The 24,567-nt window shown below is 35.7% G+C and overlaps 2 protein-coding genes across 3 annotated transcripts; one reads left to right on the top strand and one right to left on the bottom strand.

The window, feature by feature from the left end:
• Window positions 1-302: 302 nt before the first annotated feature.
• Window positions 303-17,044, bottom strand: mthfd2 (methylenetetrahydrofolate dehydrogenase (NADP+ dependent) 2, methenyltetrahydrofolate cyclohydrolase). 2 transcript variants are annotated; one of them, XM_079606448.1, is made up of 9 exons: window positions 16,950-17,044; window positions 16,762-16,845; window positions 12,509-12,693; window positions 8,080-8,202; window positions 6,684-6,836; window positions 4,800-4,907; window positions 4,628-4,720; window positions 3,712-3,837; window positions 303-1,182 (listed from the first exon to the last, which is right to left on the bottom strand). In XM_079606448.1, the coding sequence occupies exons 2-9, from the start codon at window positions 16,839-16,841 to the stop codon at window positions 1,034-1,036; spliced, it is 1,017 nt and encodes a 338-aa protein (XP_079462574.1). In that variant the 5' UTR covers window positions 16,842-16,845; window positions 16,950-17,044; the 3' UTR covers window positions 303-1,033. The 2 variants fall into 2 exon arrangements, with proteins under 2 accessions (XP_079462574.1, XP_079462573.1); XM_079606447.1 differs by having other exon boundaries at window positions 16,762-17,038.
• On the top strand, window positions 16,988-23,245 carry mob1a (MOB kinase activator 1A). The gene is made up of 6 exons (XM_079606460.1): window positions 16,988-17,444; window positions 18,710-18,876; window positions 18,957-19,050; window positions 20,370-20,503; window positions 20,604-20,767; window positions 22,670-23,245. Exons 1-6 carry the CDS (start codon window positions 17,431-17,433, stop codon window positions 22,745-22,747), a joined length of 651 nt encoding a protein of 216 aa, XP_079462586.1. The 5' UTR covers window positions 16,988-17,430; the 3' UTR covers window positions 22,748-23,245.
• Window positions 23,246-24,567: the final 1,322 nt, after the last annotated feature.

Genomic DNA, 24,567 nt, shown 5'->3' with positions numbered 1-24,567 from the left:
CCAAACTATATTACGGTATATATATTTTTTAAATTTACGTTTGTAAATGGATTTGGCTGATGGATTTATCCAAAGTGACTCGTGTTGCATTTAAGGTACATGTTATCAGTTCATACATGCCCTCGGAGTTATTCCTATAGTCTTTGTGTTGCTATTACCATGAACTACGTGAATATTATCATCAATAAACTCCATAATCATATTAGAAGTTAGAACACAATCATACTAGTTCATACGTTTTAACAAAACACGTAAGGGATTAAAATACAAACAGGCTAATATGATTCAAATAAAACATTAGGTTGCATATGATGCTTTTAATTTCATGTCTGGAAGGCATTACATGTTAGTATGCAAAACATCATCAAACTTTTACAAAATTTAGTTGAATTTTCTTTCAATCTCCCTAAGAGTAAATACGTTCTGATCTCACAAAGGCGAGATAAGAGGGGAATAAATAAAATAAAAAAAGTAGTGATGGGTCAGTCAAATCAATCACAAATATTCCCTGAGGAATAAACCATCATTGCAAAGGTCATTTGGTCAGTTATCTTTCATGCTGACTCACAACTATTGACCATGTGACTCTTTCAACACATTCACATCTGTGCTGCAGAAACCTAAAGGTGAATGCAACAACACTGTCTTGCCACTCACTGACTGCAGTTGTACTAGAACATTTCTTATGCGTTTCTCATTAATAAATATGCTTCAAAACATCTGGCAATATCCTATTACATAAACATACAAAATGCAGAAAAAAGCAAAAAGCAAAACTGTAACAGTGTGTAAACAAAAGTTGAAACTTGTCTAATGCATGGCGATGTAACTAAAAAAAACTAAAAAATACACTTAATAATATATATTTTGTTTAAAATATCTGAATGAAAAAGCACATTCATTTTCTCAAACCCTTGAATATATATATGTATATCTAAACAAAAATAGCATTTAAAGAAATTGCCTTTCCACGTGGAGATCCTCAATAACAAAGTGTGAGTGTGGAATGTGACGCGAGCCGAGACTGAGGATGTTATGAGGACGCTACCATCCGCACACGCTGAGGGGGGGTTAAAATCACGTTTTTTGCTGCCTTGATGGTATTTTTCATCAGCATGGCTACAGTCATTGGTCCAACACCGCCGGGAACTGGAGTGATGAAGCTGGCCTTCTTTCGAACACCTGTGGAGACAAATTACAAGTCATGTCAGAAAGCTCAGATCTACAGACAAGTAGGAGAACACAACAGAAGAAGAGTTAAACACCCCTCTTCATGTTGTCCCGTTAACTTATGCCTTGATTAAAATACATTTAGAAGAAGAACGGAGATGCTAAACATGATGAATGCTAACAATTCAATTACAAAAAAGCTAAAGTTTTAGTTTAGCTTCTGCTGCAGAAGTATTGTCATGATTTAACTTAGTGTCGTTTATTTTTACCTGTTCACAAGAATCAACACATCAAAAAATATAGGTTTTGCTTAGTAAAAGGAGGTTATATTGCTATATCGATAGATTTAAAGGGATATTTGTCCACTGAACGATGTGTATTTAAATTGGGTCATTTATGTAGTAGAAATGTGAAATAATTTTAGAAGTTGGTGCCTTCTAGACTGAGAAAAGCCAGAAAATTTATTTTTGGCTCATGTGGATGAAAGACAACAACTCCCAGAATGCACTTGCTTCGCTGCCCTACGAGGCCACGCCTACCGGTTACAGTATCGCAAGAAATGATTCAACTAGGCTACTAGTCGACTCAAAACTGAAAAGACGCCGTTTTATCGTGAGTCTCTGTGATGATTTAGTTGATAAATTAATTTAAATACTAGCAGATTAGATTAAATTAAGTATTAAAGGAGAACTCCGGTGCAAAATGAACCTTTGGTCTAATTACACATTGTTACCTAGTCAACCGTTATCTGAGATTTGTTTTCATGATTATCGAATGTAAATAGTTTTATCTCTAAAAACAGTTTAGCCTATAACGCTAGTATAACGCTAGTATATGGGGCGTAGAGTAATGACAAATAAAAATCGCTTGTTAATACCACTAACAAGGCTCAAAATAGCCCCACACTAACACGGTAGCATAATGAGGGTCCCTACATGCAAACCAAAGCATCGATCTACGAACCACCGATCCAAATGCGCTGGACCATATGAGATTCTACACAGTTCAGCGCATTTGGATCGGTGGTTCGTAGATCGATTGATAGAGTCTGTTTTTCCAAGATGGATTCTGCTTATATACGTGAAGTTGACTGTATGTATAAAATATCTTCTTATTAAACTGTCTGGACACTGTCAAAGTTCTCAATGCTTCGGTTTGAAGGTAGGGACCTTCATTATGCTACCGTGTTAGTGTGGGGCTATTTTGAGCCTTGTTAGTGGTATTAACAAGCGATTTTTATTTGTCATTACTCTACGCCCCATATACTAGCGTTATACTAGCGTCATAGGCTAAACTGTTTTTAGAGATAAAACTATTTACATTCGATAATCATGAAAACAAATCTCAGATAACGGTTGACTAGGTAACAATGTGTAATTAGACCAAAGGTTAATTTTGCACCGGAGTTCTCCTTTAATGGGCGGGTTGGAAACATGCGGCACTCGCTCCTACTACTGGCTGTAGTCTCTCTGTAGTCTCTCCTTAAAGAGGATCTATTATTCCCTTTTACTAAGTCGTGATATTGTTTTTTGGCTCTACTAGAATAGGTTTTCCTGCTTAAATGTTGATCATTTTCCCCATATTCTCCATTGTTGCGGCTCCTCTCTTCCAAGTCTTTCAGTAACGCTCTGTTTACTTCCTGTCTCTATGAAGCCCCTTCTGAAAAGCACACTGTGCTCTGATTGGTCGGCTGGATCAGTGTGTTGTGATTGGTCGAGCGCTTCGAGTGTGTTTGGGAAATGTCCCGCCACTTACCATAACCGCCAGTTTAACACACTACTAACTAACTCAACCAGGCCCCGCCCCTTTATTCTGCGTATGAATTATTTAAATGAGGAATATTGTGACGTGTTCCCGGAAGAAACTCAAGACTACAATGGAGGCGTTTCAGGAGTTCAGAAACACTGACACTGATATAGAGAAGAACTGGAGCTTTGCAGAGCCTTTTAATGCTCAAACGGCAACATTACACACTAAAGAAAGATGAATGTAAAAAAAAATTTTTTTATATATATATATAATAATAATAATAGGGCTGTCAAAAGATTAATCGTGATTAATCACATCCAAAATAAAGTTTGTGTTTACATAATATATGTGTGTGTACTGTGTATAATTATTTATATATATAAAAACACACACAACCATGTATATATTTAAGAAAAATTGGTTATATTTATATATAAAATATTTATATATAATATAAATTATATAAATGTATATACAGTATATAAATGCAATTATTCCTTAAATATATACATGAATGTGTGTGTATTTATACATCATAATTCTACACAGTATACACACATATATTATGTAAACACAAACTTTTATTTTGGATGTGATTAATCACGATTAATCTTTTGACAGCCCTAAATAATAATAATAATTCACCCAAGACTGATATTATAAGATATTTACAGTTTAGAATCACTACTGTTGCCTTGCAAGCACAAATATTAAATTAACTGAGAAAGTCTGAAAGGCATTTAGCCTATTATTTTCCCAACTACAGAAAACCACACAACGTTTCCTTCTTACCTTCAAAGTCCACATCACCAACAAGTCTGTTTTTCCCAGTCAAGGGGTCCAATATTCTGTTGATACCAACATCTATAACAGCTGCGCCCTCCTTTATCATATCAGCAGTGATGAGGTTAGGAATACCTGAAGGAGATAATGGCGTTCGTCAGTCTGGGTCTCTGTGAGCACCACACAGAAATACGAGGCGGTAAACATGCATTAAAGGGGTGGTATAATGTTTCACAAGATGTGAAATAAGTCTCTGAATATCCCCAGAGTGTGTGTGTGAAGTTTTAGCTCAAAATACCCCACAGATATTTTTATATAGCATGTTAAAATTGTCACTTTTTGAGGGTGAGCGAAAACACACCATTTTTGTGTCTGTCCCTTTAAATGCAAATGAGCTGCTGCTCCCGGCACAAGGGGAGGAGCTTCAAGAGCTTGTGTCCTTTTACCTCACACACACATGCACTGAAATCTTCAAAAACTTTTAGCCTTTTATGTTTAAACCGGGGTCAGACAATAATGGAGAGACTCGAGAAGAAGTGACAACATGTAGAAGCAACAGGACATTTCTGAATGGTTAGTTGACGAATTTATGCAGCTTATGTGTAGTTATCTTCTAGTCATTGATTAGCATATTCTGTCTTGATAATCTATAAATCGTGTCCAGGGAGCGGGGTTTATGTAAATTTTAGGGTTGGTGATGTCACTAACCCGGGAGGAATTTCGTGTAGTCTCTACCAGCCGTTTGTTGAAGTCCTTTTCTTTAAAAGTAAATATCTCCCTTTGCTTTGAACTTTTGAGCGTTGTGACTTTGCAGATGTTGTTTATGATCAAACAGCAACATTACACACTAACTAAAGTTAGAAATGTAAAATCATATTCAACCAGCCCTTTAAGATTAATTTCATTTGCAAATTGAAATTCGTACCTGCAGCAGCAACAATGATGTCCGCGATTTTCGTGTGCTGACGGAGCTGTTCTCTGGGAGTGTAGCGGTGGGAGATGGTCACGGTGGCATCACCTGAAACAAAACAGCCAATTATATTAATTCATAACCAAACCTCATCAGAAGTGCACAAGCTTTGGCTTTATTTTCTCACCTCCCGGGCGTTCGTGCTTTCCGTCTGTGTGCAACAGCATTGCGATGGGCATCCCAACGTTCTTGGAGCGACCGGCCACCAACACATTCTTACCCAGCGTCTCTATGCCTACGAGAAAAAAGATCCAGTTAACAAGAAATCACAGCCAGGATCAATTTGCATCCAATAACAACTGACATTTAATACCATGTTTGTCATGCCTGAATATTTGCTGTTCAAACTGTTTAAAGGGGAGGTATAATGCCCTGTCACAAGATGTAAAATAAGTCTTAGATGTCCCCAGAGTGTGTATTGATTAGCATATTCTGTCATGACAACCTAGAAATCGTGTTCAGGGGGCGGGGTTTATGTAAATTTTAGGGTTGGTGATGTCACTAACCCGGGAGGAATGTCGTGTAGTTCCCACCAGACGTTTGTTGTAGTCCTTAAAAAGCAATTTCTTTAAAAGAAAATATCTTCCTTTGAACTTTGAGCGTTGTAATTTTGCAGATGTTGTTTATGATCAAACAGCAACATTACACACTAACTACAGTTAGAAAAGTGAAACCATAATCAACCACGCCTTTAATACACAGCAAGGTCCGGTCAGTTTAATCACCGTTCTATGTTAAAGGTGCAGAAAGCGATTTCTGAGAAACGCTGTTGTAAGTGGATTGGACCGAGCAGCAAAACTCACTTGTAGCCAATCAGCAGCAAGGGGCGTGTCCACTCATGAGGGGGAGTGGCCTGTGTTGCATAAGGCTTGTTAGACTTCACGCCGATGTGACTGTGACGTGTGCCATCAAAGTACCGCAAGAGCGATTCGAGAGCAGCAGGACTCTCAAGAGCGGCTGCATGAGCGCTACTGACGACACCGCTGTTTCACGATTGGCCGAATCCAACAATATCACGTGCGTTTCGTGTTTTTTTCTCACACCTGGAATTCAACTAATGCTCGAAAATCTATTTTTTTTAACAGTAAAATCTCTTTTCATTTAGTCGCGATGCTATATTGTTTCATGTTTATCAAAATAAAACGGATTTAAAAAAGTAGACCCAACTTTATTGATAGTATAGGCTTATGTTGAACAAACAGACGCTGTATTAAAGGGGTGGTATAATGCCCTTTTCACAAGATGTAAAATATATCTCTTAAGTCCCCAGTGTGTGTGTGTGAAGTTTTAGCTCAAAATACCCCAGAGATATTTTTATATAGCATGTTAAAGTTGTCACTTTTTGAGGGTGAGCGAAAACACACCATTTTGTGTCTGTCCCTTTAAATGCAAATGAGCTGCTGCTCCCGGCACAGAGGGCGGAGCTTCAAAAGCTTGTTCTTAGCAGCTTGGATTACCTCACACACACACACACACTGAAAATTTCAAAAACTTTTAGCCTTTTATTTTCAAACAAAGATGGAGAGACTCAAAAAGAAGTGACAACATGTAGACAACATTTCTGAATGGTTAGTTGATGAATTTATGTGTAGTTATCTTCTAGTCACTGATTAGCATATTCTGTCATGATAATCTATAAATCGTGTTAGAAAAGTGAAATCATAATCAACCACCCCTTTAAGCACTGCATAAAGTACTGAATGAAAATGTCTGTATTTGACACATATTGCATGTATTTCACTTCAGCTGTGGTAAAGTATGCAAACACAGCACGAGAGTCACTATGTCTAAATATGTGTCAATGTTTTTGAGTTTGCTTGCAAAAGTTGTGTGCTTTTTGCAAGAAAATGCAAAGTTTTTCAGGGGATAATTTTTCCTCCCATCATGTCCCTTTATATTATTACTTAGGGTAAAAATGTACGGCTTGATAAAGAAAGTTATTTCTTTTCTACAATGTCTAAAAGCTGCTGGTGATTAAATTATGCTGTGCGATCAATAATGTGTTTCTCACCTGTCCGTTTTATAATCTCCCAAACTCCCCAGGGAGTGGCCGGCAACATAGTGGTCTGGTCCAGGCACATGCGACCAACATTGACCACATGGAAACCATCAACATCTTTTCCTGGGCAGACGGCATTACACACCAGTCGCTCGTCAATGTGATCTGTGTAAGAGAGGGAACCATTTTAAAAAATGTAGTCTGGATAAAGCATTTATGTCCTTTTTATAAAATAAAATAAAATCAAAACTGGTTTGAAATTACCATTAAGTCACCATTCAGCCTAATGCAATTATTTCACAGCACTGATAATGTAAGCGGTCCAATAACCAACAACTAAAGAGGCACATCAACTCTTGTTGGGTTATTATCATTATCTAAAACCAAAAGTAGAGCGGCACGATTAATACTTAAAAGATCGCAATCTGGATTCAAACACCCATGTGATCTTAATCGTAAATGACAGTGATTCGGTTCTGTCTATTAAACGCTTGACAAGTCCGATCACAGTGAACATTCAGATCTGTGTTCTGACCCAGAGAGAGCAGATGTCATGTTTAGATGTGAAACAGTCTTTTCAAACACACAGTATCATTATAAAATAATTCAAATTATCACAGAACAACTGGGATAAAAGTTTATAGATTGGATCTAAACTAATGTCTACGGTAGTATTTAAAATAGAGTAAATCACCTTTTCCACAAAACCTGACGCTTCAAATAATGATTGTGTCGATTACATTGTTACGCCAGTAGGTGGCGACAAGTGACTGTTAAAGAAATTAGTAATTGAATCATTCACTCAAGAGATTTGTTCAAAAACACTAATTCATCCAGTAATGAAACAAGTGAATCATTGAATTCATTGAATCATTCATTCAAACCAATTTTTAAAAATTATTTAAATTAATTAAATGTTTTAAATAGACTGCAGCAATTAACATTGTGTCAGAATCTGTAGTAAATCACATATAATCAGAATTGTGGAAGAATCGTGATCTCTTTTTGAAACCAAATAATTTTTGTTTAATTAATGTTTAATCCTCAATGTATCCATAATCATGCAGCTATACCTATAAGTATTAAAGACATTTCTGTTACCGGTAATTGAAATAAAGCTGAAAAAGAAAAATGAAAATGAGAAGTGTTGCCTTGGCAGTAAACTGAAATAAGTTTAAGTTGGAGCAATGAAATTAATTACTGGAAATACATCAAACTAAAACTGAAATCAAACCTAAATAGCAATATATATATATATATTTTTTAAAGCACATAACACAGAATTACAACAACAAAAAAGTAACTAAAATGAACATTAAAATGAAAAACCTACAAATAAAAGCGAATACAAAATATGAATAAAACTCAAATGAGCGCCGGTTATGGGCGGTGAGGACCGTTCTCTTACCGGGAAGTGGCAGCTGCACCAACAGACCATCGACTCTGTGATCAGAGTTGAGATTCTTGATCAGGTCGAGTAGCTCCTCCTCACTGATACACGACGGCTTCAAGATGGTCTCGCTACTAATGCCTACAGAGAATAAAACAGAACAGGGATTCAATATAATGTAATGCAAAGATCGAGACAAAAGGCTGGATTACACGTTTATGCCTGGACTCTAGTTGCCAAACCTCAGACAAGACCTGCAGATTTTGGCTTGCTTAGTTGTGGACATTTAATATTCAACAATATTATTGATCTGCCTTTAAGAGGTCATGAACTGGCTTTAAAAAAAATAACAATTGTTGTCGGAGGGCAACTTATGACGTTCGCTTGGTTTTTACATTCAAAAACAAAACTATAAAATGAATAAGTAATAGAGTATTTTCTACCCTGGTTTTGAGTCTAGCTCCTGAAACGCTCGGTTTTTATGGGCAAGTTGAAGACTTGAAGACCCACTGCTATGATTGGATAACAGTTTTGCATATTATAATGAGTTTCATGTAATGCGCGCATCGGTGGGCGGGGCTAAACAGGCGGTGTTGAAGTAGGCGTCGATCTTCTTCTGCGGAGGCGGGGTTTGAGACCCTGTGACATCATAGACCCCCACTTTGGAAAACATGTCGTTCGCTGGGCCTGGTGTCAATAAAAGATTTTATTGGACTAACAAGGAAGTTTTCAGTCCTGAAACTTACAGGATATTCTAGTATGATGACCTCTTATATGTCAAAAGCTCAAGGAAAATTTGATTTCTCAGTTCATCATCACCCCTTTAAGGTGGATGATGACGATGATGCAATTTTCTTCTAGAAACAAACTTTGTTGTATTATTTTCATGTTATCACTGTGAAGCTGCTTTTGATCTGTATTGTAAAAAGTGCTGTATAAATAAAGGTGACTTGACAAGGCCTGCAGATTTTGGACAGTCCCAGTTAGCACATTTCACGTGTAATGAAAGACAGACACTGATTTATTTTAGCTTTAGACTATAATTTCATCCAGTTGAAGGAAATCAAACTTGCTGGATATTTTGAGCTGATTTTAGACACATTCAATTTCGCGCCCGAAATTGTGTGCTGTCTGAATAGGTACTAAATTTAAATTTACAAAAAAAAAAAAAAAAGTATGTTCTATTTAGTATTACAGGTGCAACTCGAAAAATTTGAATGTGGTGCAAAAGTTCATTTATTTCAGTAATTCACCTTAAAAGGTGAAACTAATATATTATATAGACTCATTACATGCAAAGTGAGATATTTCAAGCCTTTATTTGTTATAATTTTGATTTGATGTGATAATTTTGATATGATTCAGTTTGAACCATAATTTTGATGATTATGGCTTACAGCTTATGGAAACCTTTTCGTGGAAGAATCGTGATCTCTTTTTTAAACCAAAAAAATCTTAATCCTCAATGTATCCATTATCGTGCAGCTATAGTAAGTATTAAACACATTAATGTTAATTTAAATAAAGCTGAAAAAATTAAATTGTAAAAAAATAAATAGAAAAAGTACACTAAATGAAAATTAGAAATGTTGCCTTTGGCAGTAAACTGAAATAAGTTTAAGTTGGAGCAATTAAATGAATTACTGGAAATAGATCAAACTGAAACTAAAATCAAACCTATATATATATATATATAAAAGCACATAACAGAATTACTAAAACATTTTACTAAAATGAACATGCAAACTAAAAACCTAAAAATAAAAGCGAATTCAAAATATTAATAAAACGAATGCTGGTTATGAAAACCTTTTCACAATATTCTAATTTTGAATTTGGGGTTTTCATAAGCTGTAAGCCATAATCATCAAAATTATAACAAATAAAGGCTTGAAATATCTCACTTTGCATGTAATGAGTCTATATAATATATTAGTTTCACCTTTTCATTTTCGATTTCGGACACAGCGATATTGTTTTCATTTTCTGCACTTCTCCTATCATCATGTTTCTGCATGACTGTTGTGTTTAATGACTTAAAGGTAGGGTAGGTCAGAATTGTCTAAAAAAAACTTTTATTCAAATTTGTTTAAACTGTCTTTATATACCAATGCATAATTAAAATGTAAGTACTCTGATAAAAAGAGTATACAAATCGAGTGACTCTAGACCGTTTAATCTTCATTAAACACAGCTCATTAATTCCATTCACTCCCACCTAAAAACGGGTGCGCGACTGCGCGCACGTGGGCAGAGCCAGTAATAACGGCGGTAGTCATGGCGACGGAGAGTGACAGTCGCGCAAGCCAATCCTGTGATTCGTCCCGAATGGAAATAATGAGCTGTGTTTAATGAAGATTAAACGGTCTAGAGTCACTCGATTTTTATACTCTTTTTATCAGAGTACTTACATTTTAATTATGCATTGATATATATAGAAAGTTTAATCAAATTTGGTAAAAAGTTTTTATATAAATCCTACCTACCCTACCTTTAAAAGTCTGTCTTTAGTTCATGATGCACATAGTTGCAAGTGTATGATGTCTAGTGTTTTAAAATCTGTAAAGAGTTGAAAAGTTATGTAGGATATTCCAGCCTTAAAACAAAACAAAAAAACACTGAAGAAAACGTGCATTTGTGAGGAAATGCGAATGTACTAATGCCTATGGGGACCAATGTAAGACCCCTCACCAGCGTGAGGACTGTAAGGAGTCATATGTACACTCAAAATAGATTTGCACACTGTATTCAGCCGACAGCAGAAAGTGACACTCATCGCTTACATAGACATACTGAGTTCAGCAAGACTCACAGCTGCTCTTCAGACGCAATCCGTTCTCATTAATCCATTAAAAGAAGCATTAACCCCTTATATTGGCATCGCCATTACATATTTAAAATAATATATCCTATAATAAACCTAAATTAATCTTGACTAACTATATATCATTTGAAAGCTTGCAATCTCTAGTTTACATATTTCGTGACTGATTTTCTAAATACATTACAGAGGAGCCGTAATTTATCAATTTGCAACAAGAATATTTTCAAACTCCTAAGGCGCGTTCAGACCTTTATTTTGAAATAGTGATGAACATGAAAAATCATGAAAGAATGATAGAAACCTCAGTTTGTTTTCATGCCAAGAGTTCAAAAGATAGCATCCATTCAATTATTTTAGAAAAAAAGGTCTGAAAATGTTTTAAAGATGTTTCTAGATTAGGCGACCGGCTGGTCAGTCTGACATATATGCCAATTTTATGCCGGTCAAATGCACTCGGGCGCCGCATGATTAACATCGCGCAACATCAGCATCACACGTGCACACGGAACGCACATGTAGGAAACCTCGTGAATTACGGCCGTTTCACACGCAAGCGTGAGCAGCAGAGAAGCGGGGGTTTTGCTGCGCTGCTCACGCTTAATTAAAGTGAAAGCACACTTTTGATGGACAAAATAAATATGATTTTAGGGGTGCACCAAAATTTCGGTCGCCAAAAATTTCGGCCGAAAATGGCATTATCGGTTTCGGGCCGAAATAAAAAAGCCAGCCGAAAATGAATGTCAACCGCGCCGCTCCCATCCGGGATATCCGCCTATCTATATCTGATTTATCTTATATTGGATGCATGCCTTGAATGAACGCTGTAGTGCGCGTGATCAGCTTCAGCGCGCGCAGCTCAAACGGCACTGCACGACTAATAACTATTGGGAGGACTGTCATATTACATAACATTATAAAGAGAACAATATTGTAAAAAAACACTGTGCATTATTTGAGTTTAGTTTGAGTTTAAAACGCACATTATTTGCATGTCTAGTGTGTTTTAACAAGAACTGGAGTAGGCTATGTCAGAAAAGAAAATATATAGATACATTTATGAAATTTACCCATTTAAACGTGTTTTTATTATTCAGTTTGGGTAAAAGTATATGGTGTTTTATAAAAAAAATAAAAAATATTTGTGTGTGCTGTAAAGTGGTTAGAAAAATGAAATCGGAATCGGCTAAAATCTGTATCGGCGGGTCAAACTCACTGAGAAATCGGGATCGGCCTAGAAAATTGTCATCAGGTCATTTCTATAATCTTTCTGATGGGCTGGTATCAGACACCATCACATAATCTGATGTTAACAGATGTTTTATTAATTTCTACATTTGCCGTAGTATTGTCGATGGGTTCAATAACACATCCTGCAAAAGGGGGGCCTTGGCCAGAACCCAGTGGTATTTGGGGGGCCTTGTCATTGAAAAGTTTGGGAACCCCTGGTTTAAATGAACGGCCAAAACGCATAAAAAAATGTCACTCTTAAGTTGAAAACGGTGTTGTGTAAACTAAACAGCCCCCAAAATCCCCTGATATTTGATTGTGCCTGACGACAACCTTGTCTGGTCGATACGTCCCAGTTTATTAAAGTTTGATGTGAGCAGATCAAGCGTATCTTACCCACTTCTGCTGCCGCTCGGGTCTTGTTGAGCACGTACGAGTGGCTGGCTGGATTGTCTCCCACTAACACGACGCTCAGGTGAGGTCTTCGGTTCCCAGCGGAAACCCAGTCCTCCACATCGGCACGCGCCTCGCTGCGGATCTGACGGGCCAGTTTTCGGCCCGAGATGATCACGGCATCTTGTCTGGAAAATAAAAGGTCAAGGATTGAAGGACGGCAAAATTTCACAGCAAAAAACTACAATTTTGCTTCTGATCTGAACACCTTTTTTTTTTTTTTTCAGGTGAAATTTATCAGGAACACTTTACAATAAGGTTCATTAGTTAGGCTAATGTGTTAGCTAACACGAACAAACCATGAGCAATACATCTGTTACTGTATTTGTTCATCTTTGCTAATGCTAGTTAATAAAAATACAGCCGTTCAATGTTAGTTCACAGTGCATTAACTAATGTTAACTAGATTTGAATAAAGTATTAGTACATAAAATTAACATTAAAGATTAATGAATGCTGTATACGTGCAGTTCATTATTAGCTCATGTTAACTAATGTAGTTAACTAATGTTTAGGGCTGCATAACGATTAATCGCAACTAATCGTTTGCAGAATAAACGTTTTTGTTTACATCATATATCTGTGTGTACTGTGTAAAATAATTATGTATTTATAAATACACACACATGCATATATTTTTGACATTTTTATCTACATTTTTATATTTAAATATAATTTATATTATATATAATTATAAATACTTAATATATAGATTGATTTTTTTCTTAAAATTATACATGCATGTTTGTGTATTTATATATACATAATTATTATTATACACAGTAAACACGCATATATAAACAAAAACTTTTATTCTGCAAACTGCAAATCGTTATGCAACCCTACTAATGTTAACAAACGAACCTTATTGTAAAGTGTTACCAATGTATCTGTTCATACAATATCCTCAAACACATGAAACCAGCGATTGACGCGGGAGTCACAGCTGTGGCCTAAAGATAAGCTCTGTGTGACAGACGCCTGTCTAAATAAAGACATACGGACAATAACTGAAGATAACATTGAAGAATGGCAGAGCATTCCTGCATCATTTGTAAAGAGAGACGTCTAAATTGTTAAAATGTAGGAGCCTTGATCCAATAGCAACAAAAATACATATTTTTTTAAATAATTAGTATACATAAGGCATAATATGTGAAGATATCTTACTATTCCTCCCTCACTGTGACAACCTTTATTGATGCGATGTGACAAAAGTTTCGATTGATCAGTTAGTTGCACGTTTGTGTCAGTTCGGCTGTAAATCTGCTCGGCACAGTTATACATGATGCTTTGATAAGGCATATTTTTAATCAGAAGTCAAACTGTGTGAAGAGCGATAGACATGGAGTCCTGGATAATGTGTGAACTGCTCAAATGCATACTTTGAAATCTATGTCGATTTTGATGAAGACAATCTGCCAAATGCCGTAAATATAAACTTTAAATGGCTGATCTTTAACCCGAACGACAACCGTTAACTATGGAAGATTTCAGAATCCACAAATTGGGGTTTTTTTTGGAAAAATTTTTGCCTTTCCCATGATCACAAATTTATTTTCTTGTGATCGACATAAAAGTTGATTACCGGTACTCGAGATTGAGTTGTTTTCGCTAGCTTTTTCTTAGTCTGACTCTGGACTGGTAACAAAAGACATCATTAAAACACAATATAAATACTACTTTTTTTTAAACCACTTTATTTTACACAGAAAACACTTTGAAAGTTGGCATGCTAAGTCTTTTCAAACAATGTAGGCGGGACTTGGATCACTGTGGTTTGCTATTGGTGGACCTCATGTGAGTGACAGGTTGTCCCGCCCACGCGCCACTGAACACGTCATCATCAGACATGAGATGTCCTAGCAAGAGTGGAAGTTTACAGATATTACCCTGCTAATCACTACATGGTTAAAGTTAAAAGAGACATCAATACAAACTGTTATTTTTGTGAAACTGTTTTGCACCTCCCAAAATACCCAGTAGTATGTTCCTGCACAACCGGAGGCTGCAGTTTTAGGACCGCAGTTTTAGGACCCTAGTTTTTTTGTGACAGCGCCACCTACCGAACTGGATGATATAGCGGCGGCTGCTGTTTCAGGACTGCAGTTCTAGGATCCAGGTGGTTTAGTTTGTACATAGTATCAAGATCCACCTTGATCCTAAGTCTCATTAGAATAAAATATATATATTTAACAAATAAGATTATGGAATAGAAAAGCTCCTGCAGCAGGTGGATTAAAGTTAGAGCAAGTAGCATCAAGCTACACGACACAATTTAAAAGATTAATATTAAACTTTTAACGTTACTTAAAGCTCACTTTAAACCACCATCGAGTATTTGTACCATATTCCGGTCGCGGTTTAAAATGGTTTTAAGTAAAAAAAAGATGTTGAAATATGGTATAATAAAGCAATTTATATGCAGCTAATGGCTACACCTTGCTTGGCAATACTGTAAACATTCTTAATTCATATGAAAATACCCAAAATCGCACGAAAATCACACACAAACCACATATACTCGAAATCGTGCATTTATTAGCTTCTTGTTTCAGGTGAAGAGATGTGTCTTAGCTTTGTTATCACGGATAACAGGACCGCGTCATGCAGAAGGGCAAGATTAGCCTACTGTCACGACACGTTGAACCACGTGAGATGATTGACAGCTGTACAGCGAATGAGACTTGCGTACATTACTGACGCAAATCAGGAAGAGGAGACCCAGATCTCTGTGTTCGCTGTTTGAGTTTTATCATAAACACTATCGAGTCTTAAATCTTTCTAATGATGCTCAGTTTGTCCAGATAAAAAAAATTAAGAGTGTGATGTTTTAACGAGTAATGAATGTTGAACAACAATCTGTTGTGATCAACAATGTGATCTTTGCCGCGAAAGGGGTTAAATTTGTGTTTTTGGTGATCCAGTTCTGTAGGTGGCGCTGTCACATTAAACTAGGGTCCTGGAACTGTGGTCCTAGAACTGGGGTCCTGAAACTGCAGCCACTCCCGTTGTGCAGGAATACCCTTCTCAAAATACCTGTTTTGGTATTGCTCACACACACCAGAACATTTGGCAAAACTTCAGCAGATTCATCATCCTTGACCATATTTATAAAGACTTTGTCTTATTGTGGAAGAATGTTGTATTTTGCTTTTATAAAAGTCAAAGTAAAGATAAGATGTACTTCATCATATATGTATTAATTCTTTTGGCAAAATTCACATTCATAAGTGTAAATTCAGCGCTAAAAAAAAACTAATTTTGTACTTTTTCTCCATGAAGTTATACATTATATTAATCTGATTTCTGGTTCCTACAACAAAAAGGCAATTAAAACTGTCAACATATGGTCCTCTTTCTCCTTGTAATGATCAATAAGCTTTCCCTGGTTAAATTGTATTGTTTTCTGTTTACGTGTTATATTCTTGTATATTGTTATGTATATTTTGATTAGTCACCTGTGATATGTACCTTTTTTTGCAATACAATAATAAATTAATTTAAAAAACGCAAATAAGTACGGAGCCCCTGAAGGGACCTTTGAAAAAAAAATCGTAATTACGTTAAGTGACTAAAAAAGAAAAAAGGGAAAAAAAAGAGTGGAAGTTTTTTTTTTTTTTTAGATTACGAGGGCACATAACTTAAAAAAAGGTGCACGGATGAATACTGATAATGGTCAGTTTTGATTCCATAGTGACTTCAATTTACGCATGCATCACGTGTGTATAATGTTGTCAGCGCAGCTAAATTAATTCCACTAAATCACTGACGACGCGGAGCATAAATGAAAACGGGTATGTGCTCAATTTGAGCCATCGTGCATAACGATCACTACAAATCATCAACACATGAGCAGAGAAATTAGAAACTTGACGCCGGCTGCATGCAAGCAGTTTGTGGCATTACATCAGCCGCGCGCGCTGATCGGGGGCGCGCAGATGAAGTGAACAATTAGACCGGCTTTTGTTACGTAACACATAACCAAACCATCGAGAGCAAGTCTCATGTGACATGCTTTTACAAATAAACCACGTGAAATAGTGAGAGAATTACAAATGAGGTATAACTAATAAAGCTTTATAACGTTATTATATGACAACCAGTTTATCGAGAGCGGATCAACACAGTGACACTCGTATCCCTTATTCTTATTCTATAACTTATTCTTTAACCGAATGAGAGAGGACACTTACCTTGAAGATGACAAATGGAAACTACATGCCTGATGATGAAAATGCCGGCATAGTTTCCGCAACGCCCGGAGTGTAGCCATGGTGCTTAATATAAACAAATAAGAGTCAAATATTGAAAACAGCTAAGCGTACGTATGTGACCCAAACCAAACCAGGTGGAAATAAGGCAGAAATGTGTTCAGACTAACATTTAGAGTACGTTTTTAACCCCGATGCCCCTATGCGTGGCTACAGCGTCACTACATGATCCCCGATGAGAAACTAACTACCGCCCCTTGACTCCGAGTGCGCATGCGCAGTTTAAACATAACGTTTTGGCAGACTGACTTACAGTTGTACTAATAATTGTTATGTAATTGTATATAAAAGTACCGAACAAAACTGTAACAATATCCGATTCGTATAGATGATAGATTTCCCTTAGTCAGCACGTAACTTAAACGTTTTATTTCTATGGTTTCTTATCACTTAAAGGGAACCAATCGTAGACATTTCCTGAATCTGTCTACTAACGTACGCCTACTTTATATCTTTCGTCTGTGAAACATCGAACTTCGAGGAGAAGGCCTACTTATAAATAGTGTTTAAAGGCCTTTGAGGATTAACTTTATCGCAGTAGAAATTCGTATCGCTTTATAAAAGTTTTAAGAGGAAAGAAAAGAAGCGGATATGAGTTTCTTGTTGTAAGTATTCAGCCGATGCGACTTGTTTATACTTTCTTTTTCATAATCGCATATTGCTGATAAGATGTAATGTGGAAGTTCACCCAGTAAAAAATAAACCAAATAACATTTCCGATAACATTAAAACTTTTAAAACTAACAACATTTCCGGTCGACATCTGTTCCTGTGTTCGGAATATGGCGTAAACATATGCTCTGTTCAATACACAAGCATGAAAAGTTGCTTTAATTTGGATATGGAAGACTCATGCGAATTTTTGCTTAGCAATCTATGATCCATATTTTCTTTGAATGTGTATATTCGAGATTGTTTGGGTTGGATATGTCTCTAACTTCATTTCTAGGCTGTGACATTAACACAAATTGATCTGTCTGACGCCATATTCCTTTTATAACATTGATTCCAAAAGTTTTTTTTTTTTTTTTCTCATACAACTTTTTATTTTACTTGGAAAATATCACATTCATGTTAAGAAATAAGCTAAGCATAACAGTGAACATTATATAAAAGAAGTTTAAAAATATGGCACTGCTTTAGATAATATTAAAAAGTAGGGCTGTGCGATATTGAAGAAAAATGCGATATGCGATATTCGATATGCGATACGATAATGCCTAAAGTGTGTAAAATAAACTTAAATTATCTTTAAAATATATTTAAAATGATATAACCTACATTGGTTTCACATTCTTTTTATGACAAGAAAGTGAACATCAGCGTTTTACTGTAGCAGAAATTAAAAAAATAAATAAGAAGTGTTATTTTAACATCAGTGTAAACCACAGGGTTTCAGGTTATCCTACATTAGGTTTATTTAATAAAAGATACTGAATCATAAAATATAAAAATAAAACATTGCTTAGTTTTCACTGTATGAATTAAATATATCCTGATACTTATTAAAGCTAAGAATTTTTTTGTCTTTTGTTCATGACCCCATTTATTGCAAGCTGTTTGCGATATATACATTTGCGATATTTCGATAAATTCGATATATTGTGCAGTGCAGCCCTATTAAAAAGTCACTTTAAACTTTTTTTTACTCCTGGCATGAATTATATTCCCTAATATGTACACATTTTTTATATTTTCTGTATAAAAAGCATGAAAGTTTCGACTCAGCGTTTTTTGAATCACAAAGGTTCTTCTTTTCAGTTTTAACCCTCATGTTCCTTGATGCATATTGTGTAATCAATTTTAACCACATCTCTGCATTTGTATCACTTGATGCAACATGTGACTTATTTTGTTGCTATTTTTGTAGTGGAAACCGCTCATCAAAGACATTCAAGCCCAAGAAAAATATCCCAGAAGGCTCTCACCAGTATGAACTTCTGAAACATGCAGAGGCCACTTTAGGAAGTGGTAATCTCCGAGCGGCTGTGATGTTACCGGAGGGAGAAGACCTCAATGAATGGATTGCAGTCAATAGTGAGTGTGTATGGAAGTATTGTTGAGAAAATGTAACTTAATCATGATTATACCATTTAATCCGTACCCATTTATTTCAGCTGTGGACTTTTTCAACCAGATCAACATGCTCTATGGCACGATCACTGAGTTTTGCACAGAAATCAGTTGCTCTGTTATGTCTGCAGGACCCAGGTAAAATAATACCACGTCACTTCAATGCTTTAGTATTTTCCCTTGAACAAAATAACAAATTAATAGTGGGCTGCAAAACTGGTAGCATACAAGAATTATGCTGCCTTGTTCATTAAAACATAAATATATATATATATATATATATATGGTAACACTTTACAATAAGGTTCGTTAGTTAACATTAGTTAACTACATTAGTTAACATGAACTAATAATGAACTGCACGTATACAGCATTTATTAATATTTGTTCATGTTAATTTCAACATATACTAATACTTTATTCAAATCTTGTTAACATGTTAATCTTGTAATGCACAGTGAACTAACATGAACAAACAATGAACAGCTGTATTTCTATTAACTAATGTTAACAAAGATTAACAAATACAGTAACAAATGTATTGCTCATGGTTAGTTAATGTTAGTTAATACATTAACTAATGAACCTTATTGTAAAGTGTTACCATATATATATATATATATATATATATATATGTATATATATATATATATACACATACAAGTTAGTTAAGTTCGTTTTTAACCAATTATTGTAGTAAAATATTTTTTTAAACGTTGTTATGAGGTTGGTATGTTTCAAAAGGCGAAAAAGGGAAATTATCTACGATTAGAAGCACACTTTTAAATTGCTTGGCACAAATACTGTTTTTATACAGAATATATATATATATATATATATTAGTACTGTCAAGTCAATTAATAGGGATTAATCACATCTAACATAAAAGTTTGTGTTTATATATATGTGTGTGTACACAACGCACAATACAGGTGAAACTCGAAAAATGTGAATATACAGCAAAAGTTAATTTATTTCAGTAATTTAACTTAAAAGGTGAAACTAATATATTATATAGACTCATTACATGCAAAGTGAGATATTTCAAGCCTTTATTTTTTATAATGTTGATGATTATGGCTTACTATGAAAACCTTTTCACAATATTCTAATTTTGAATTTGGGGTTTTCATAATCTGTAAGCCATAATCATCAAAATTATAACAAATAAAGGCTTGAAATATCTCACTTTGCATGTAATGAGTCTATATAATATATTAGTTTCACCTTTTAAGTTGAATTACTGAAATAAATTACCTTCTGCACGATATTCAAATTTTTTGAGTTTCACCTGTGTGTGTGTGTGTATATATATATATATACACACACACACAAACTTTTATGTTAGATGCAATTAATCGATTTGACAGCACTTAATATATATATGGTATAAAGTTTTTGGTATACAAAAAAAACTTGTGTATGAAAAATCTACGTCTTGCCCGATAAATCAATAGGTATGAATATCACTGGGCAGACGGGACCAACATCAAAAAACCCATCAAGTGTTCTGCGCCCAAGTACATCGACTACCTGATGACCTGGGTTCAGGACCAGCTGGATGACGAGACCCTCTTCCCGTCCAAGATCGGTTCGTTTGATCCCTTCCACTTCCGCATTTGCAGTGCAACCTTTTTCATACAGTCTCGGCCCAAATAAAGACCATCTCAACTGAACTTTACTCCTTCCAGGCGTGCCGTTTCCCAAGAACTTCATGTCCGTGGCGAAGACGATTCTGAAGCGTCTGTTCCGGGTTTATGCTCATATTTACCACCAGCACTTCGACTCGGTCATGCAGCTTCAGGAGGAAGCTCACCTCAACACCTCCTTCAAGCATTTTATCTTCTTTGTACAGGTCAGTGCATTAAAGGAGTGGTATAATGCCCTTTTCACAAGATGTAAAATAAGTCTCTGATGTCCCCAGAGTGTGTGTGTGAATTTACACATTCATGTAGAAGAACAGGACATTTCTGAATGGTTAGTTGATGAATTTATCTCGCTTATGTGTAGTTATCTTCTAGTCATTGATTAGCATATTCTGTCTTGATAATCTATAAATCATGTTCTGGGGGCGGGGTTTATGTAAATTCTAGGGTTGGTGATGTCACTAACCCAGGAGGAATGTCGTGTAGTTTCTACCAGCCGTTTGTTATTTTACATTTGTAACTTTAGTTAGTGTAATGTTGCTGTTTGATCATAAACAACATCTGCAACGTTACAACGCTCAAAGTTCAAAGCAAAGGAAGATATTTGCTTTTAAAGAAAAGGACTACAACAAACGGCTGGTAGGAACTACACGACATTCTTCCCGGGTTAGTGACATCATCAACCCTAATATTTACATAAGCCCCGCCCCCGAAACACGCAGTCCATGTTGAGAAGAGGAAGAGTTGTTGTAGTCGAGTACATTTTTGAGTCGGCTCAAACTTTAGCATCCATCTTTTCACATGCAATAGAAAGTCACTCTGTGTGAATCTCACAACAGTTCCTATACGAGCGGTTTATAGATTATCATGACAGAATATGCTAATTGAAGATAGATAACTCCACATCAGCGACATAAATTCATCAACTAACCATTCAGAGACGTCCTGTTGCTTCTACATGTTGTCACTTCTTCTTGAGTCTCTCCATCTTTGTCTGACTCCGTTTAAAGATAAAAGACAGAAGAGTTTCTGTCATTTTAGTGTGTGTGCGTGAGGTAATCGCAGCTGCTAACCACACACACACACACACACACACACACACACACACACACACACACAAGCTCTTGAAACCCCGCCCTGTGCAGCAGCTCATTTGCATTTAAAGGGCCAGGCACAAAACGGTGCGTTTTTGCAAACCCTCAAAAAGTGACAATTTTAACATGCGATATAAAAATATCTGTGGGGTATTTTGAGCTAAAACTTCACACACACACACTCTGGGGACATCAGAGACTTATTTTACATCTTGTGAAAATGACATTTTACCACCACTTTAAAATTGTCACTTTTTGAGGGTGAGCAAAAACGCACCGTTTTGTGTCTGTTCCTTTAAATGCAAATGAGCTGCTGCTCCCGGCAAAGGGGGCGGAGCTACAACAGGTTGCACTCACACGCACTGAAAATATATTAAAAAATTAGCCTTTTATGTTCAAACCGAAGTCAGAAAGATGGAGAGACTCAAGAAGAAGTGACAACATTTAGAAGCAACATTTCTGAATGGTTAGTTGATGAATTTATGTAGCTTATGTGTAGTTATCTTCTAGTCATTGATTAGCATATTCTGTCATGATAATCTATAAATCGTGTTCCGGGGGCGGGGTTTATGTAAATTCTAGGGTTGGTGATGTCACTAACCTGGGAGGAATGTTGTGTAGTTCCTACTAGCCGTTTGTTGTAGTCTTTAAAAAACAATTTCTTTACAAGCAAATATCTCCCTTTGCTTTGAACTTTGAGTGTTGTAACTTTGCAGATGTTGTTTATGTTCAAACGGCAACATTACACACTAAGTAAAGCTAGAAAAGTGAAATCATATTTAACCCCCCCTTTAACACACATCCAATAGTTCGTTTTATTTAGAGTTTGAAAAGGCAGGATATTGAAGAACAAAACCCTGAAATGCATCACACATAACACACACTCAAGACAACCTTATGTACCTAATTTAAAAAAAAAAGAAACGCTCACACTTGTCTCACAAAGTGACGATTTCTTAATTGTTTGGGCAAGACTCTTCTTGAACTAATTACTGTTTTTTGATTTATTCTTTTTAGGAGTTCAATCTCATCGATCGCAGAGAGCTGGCACCCCTTCAGGACCTTATTGAGAAACTAGGCAGCAAGGATAGATAGAAACTGGTATTAATACCACATTCGGCAATATAATTCATGCATTTTCCAGAGAGCCTTTCTTTTTTTCCTGTTCACTTTCTGGATCTGGAATTGCTGTTAGTGCACAGTGACCGTCTCTGCAATATCTCAGCTGTGCTTCCCCAAGTCTTTTTGTGAAAACTCTTGATTTATGTGTGAATTTTCTCTGTTTTTCTGTTGTCAGTATTACACTGTAGGCCCTTATTTTTTACATGTATCGGTGATGTACTGGGATATGAAACCATATCAGAGTTTAGTTTTTATGGGAGTACAATTTAAAAACTGCTTTTTTTAGTCAGTGCTTTTTATAATGTTTCGGTGGAAAAAAGAGAAAGGTTTATTTTATTTTTTACTTTTTTTGTACAAGTTTGAAGACAATTTTTCTTTTTTAAATGTTTTCATATCTTATGTGATTGCAGTGAACAGTGAAGATTATTACAAGCCCTTTTTCAAGAGTTGGTAAATCTCAGAGATTTATATCCAGCAGTATTTCATGCTACATTTAATTTTTCCTTTGTGATTTTATTTGCTGTCACCATAATGATTTTCTACCATGTTCTTAATCAGATTTTCTTGAAGAGCATTTCAACTTGTTAATATTTAGAATCTAGCCAATGAAGTTGGTAAAGATTCTCAAATGCTTTTTAAATGATGAAATGGTTATTCATTAATACTTGCTGAACTTTTTATCTGATTGTATTTTGCGTTGTTGGTATTTTAAGACATCTTACATAAACTGTAACAAGTATTGTATTAAAGGTTTTTTTTTTTTTTCTTTTTTCTTTTAACGTTGTTGTAAGGTTGGTAAGTTTCAAACTTTTTTTTTTTTGCGATTTGCCAATAAAAAAAATAACTTTTATTTTGGCATTTAACGTTCCTTAAAAGGGAAGAACTTTTATTTTGAAACCTACATTCCTTAACCGGAAGTACGCAGTGGTTAAAACGGTCTTGCATATGAATGATGTAAATGTGTGTATATATTGGATTAATTAGGGCAGTTATTGATTATGGATGTACAGTTTACCAGTCTGCTTCGAGAACATTATTAAAAAAGCTGGATGTTATTCAAAGCCAGGCGTTGAGACTCTGTTGTGGTGCTTTTAAAACAACCCCAGTAGCAGCATTACAAGTGGAAATGAGTGAGATGCCATTGGATATTAGAAGAAATCAGATAGCATTAACGTACTGGGCAAATTTAAAAGGGCATAAGGAAAGACACCCGACTCAGAAGGTGATACAACCTTGTCAAGAAAAGGAAAGGCAACAGAGTAAGAGTTTTGGTTGGATAATAAGCGATGCTGTAAATGAGATAGGGATAGGAAATATGATGGTAAGCCCCACTGTGCCATTATCCAATGTTCCACCTTGGCTATTAGGGGAATTAGAGGTAGATTTGCACCTTTTAGAGTGGAAAAAAGAGAATAGTATTGACAGGAGTCAGGTTAGCAGATATCTAGAGGAGAAGTATTCTATGTTTACTAAGATATATACAGATGCATCAAAAACAGATGATAATAGAGTAGGAGCTGCGTTCATTATACCAGAAATTAATGTTATGTTAAATAAGAGAGTAAATGATAAATTGTCAGTGTTTACAGGAGAAATGTTGGCCATTCTCTTAGCCCTTGAGTGGGTAGAAAATAATAAACCAATAAAAGCGTTAATAGGGTCAGATTCAAGCAGTGCGTTAACCAGTATTAAGAACATGAAATCAGAAGCAAGACAGGATATTATGTTGGAAATAGCCCAAACTGTTTTCAGAGTTAATAGAGTGGGGGTAATAGTAAAATTCATATGGATTC

The sequence above is a fragment of the Phoxinus phoxinus genome, assembly GCF_949152265.1.
Source record: "Phoxinus phoxinus genome assembly, chromosome: 3".
Taxonomy (NCBI): domain Eukaryota; kingdom Metazoa; phylum Chordata; class Actinopteri; order Cypriniformes; family Leuciscidae; genus Phoxinus; species Phoxinus phoxinus.
This window is presented reverse-complemented; position numbering and strand designations above follow the sequence as displayed.

What these genes read in the sequence shown, in the direction of transcription:
- mthfd2 (XM_079606448.1), bottom strand. Translation starts at nt 16,841, where the DNA reads ATGGCTACACTCCGGGCGTTGCGGAAACTATGCCGGCATTTTCATCAT. An exon ending in AAAGCACGAACGCCCGGGAG is followed by an intron (nt 4,721 to 4,799) that starts GTGAGAAAATAA and finishes GTTTTGTTTCAG; the next exon opens with GTGATGCCACCGTGACCATC. An exon ending in TGGTGATGTGGACTTTGAAG is followed by an intron (nt 1,183 to 3,711) that starts GTAAGAAGGAAA and finishes TTGTCTCCACAG; the next exon opens with GTGTTCGAAAGAAGGCCAGC.
- mob1a (XM_079606460.1), top strand. An exon ending in TGAATGGATTGCAGTCAATA is followed by an intron (nt 18,877 to 18,956) that starts GTGAGTGTGTAT and finishes CATTTATTTCAG; the next exon opens with CTGTGGACTTTTTCAACCAG. An exon ending in CCTCTTCCCGTCCAAGATCG is followed by an intron (nt 20,504 to 20,603) that starts GTTCGTTTGATC and finishes TACTCCTTCCAG; the next exon opens with GCGTGCCGTTTCCCAAGAAC.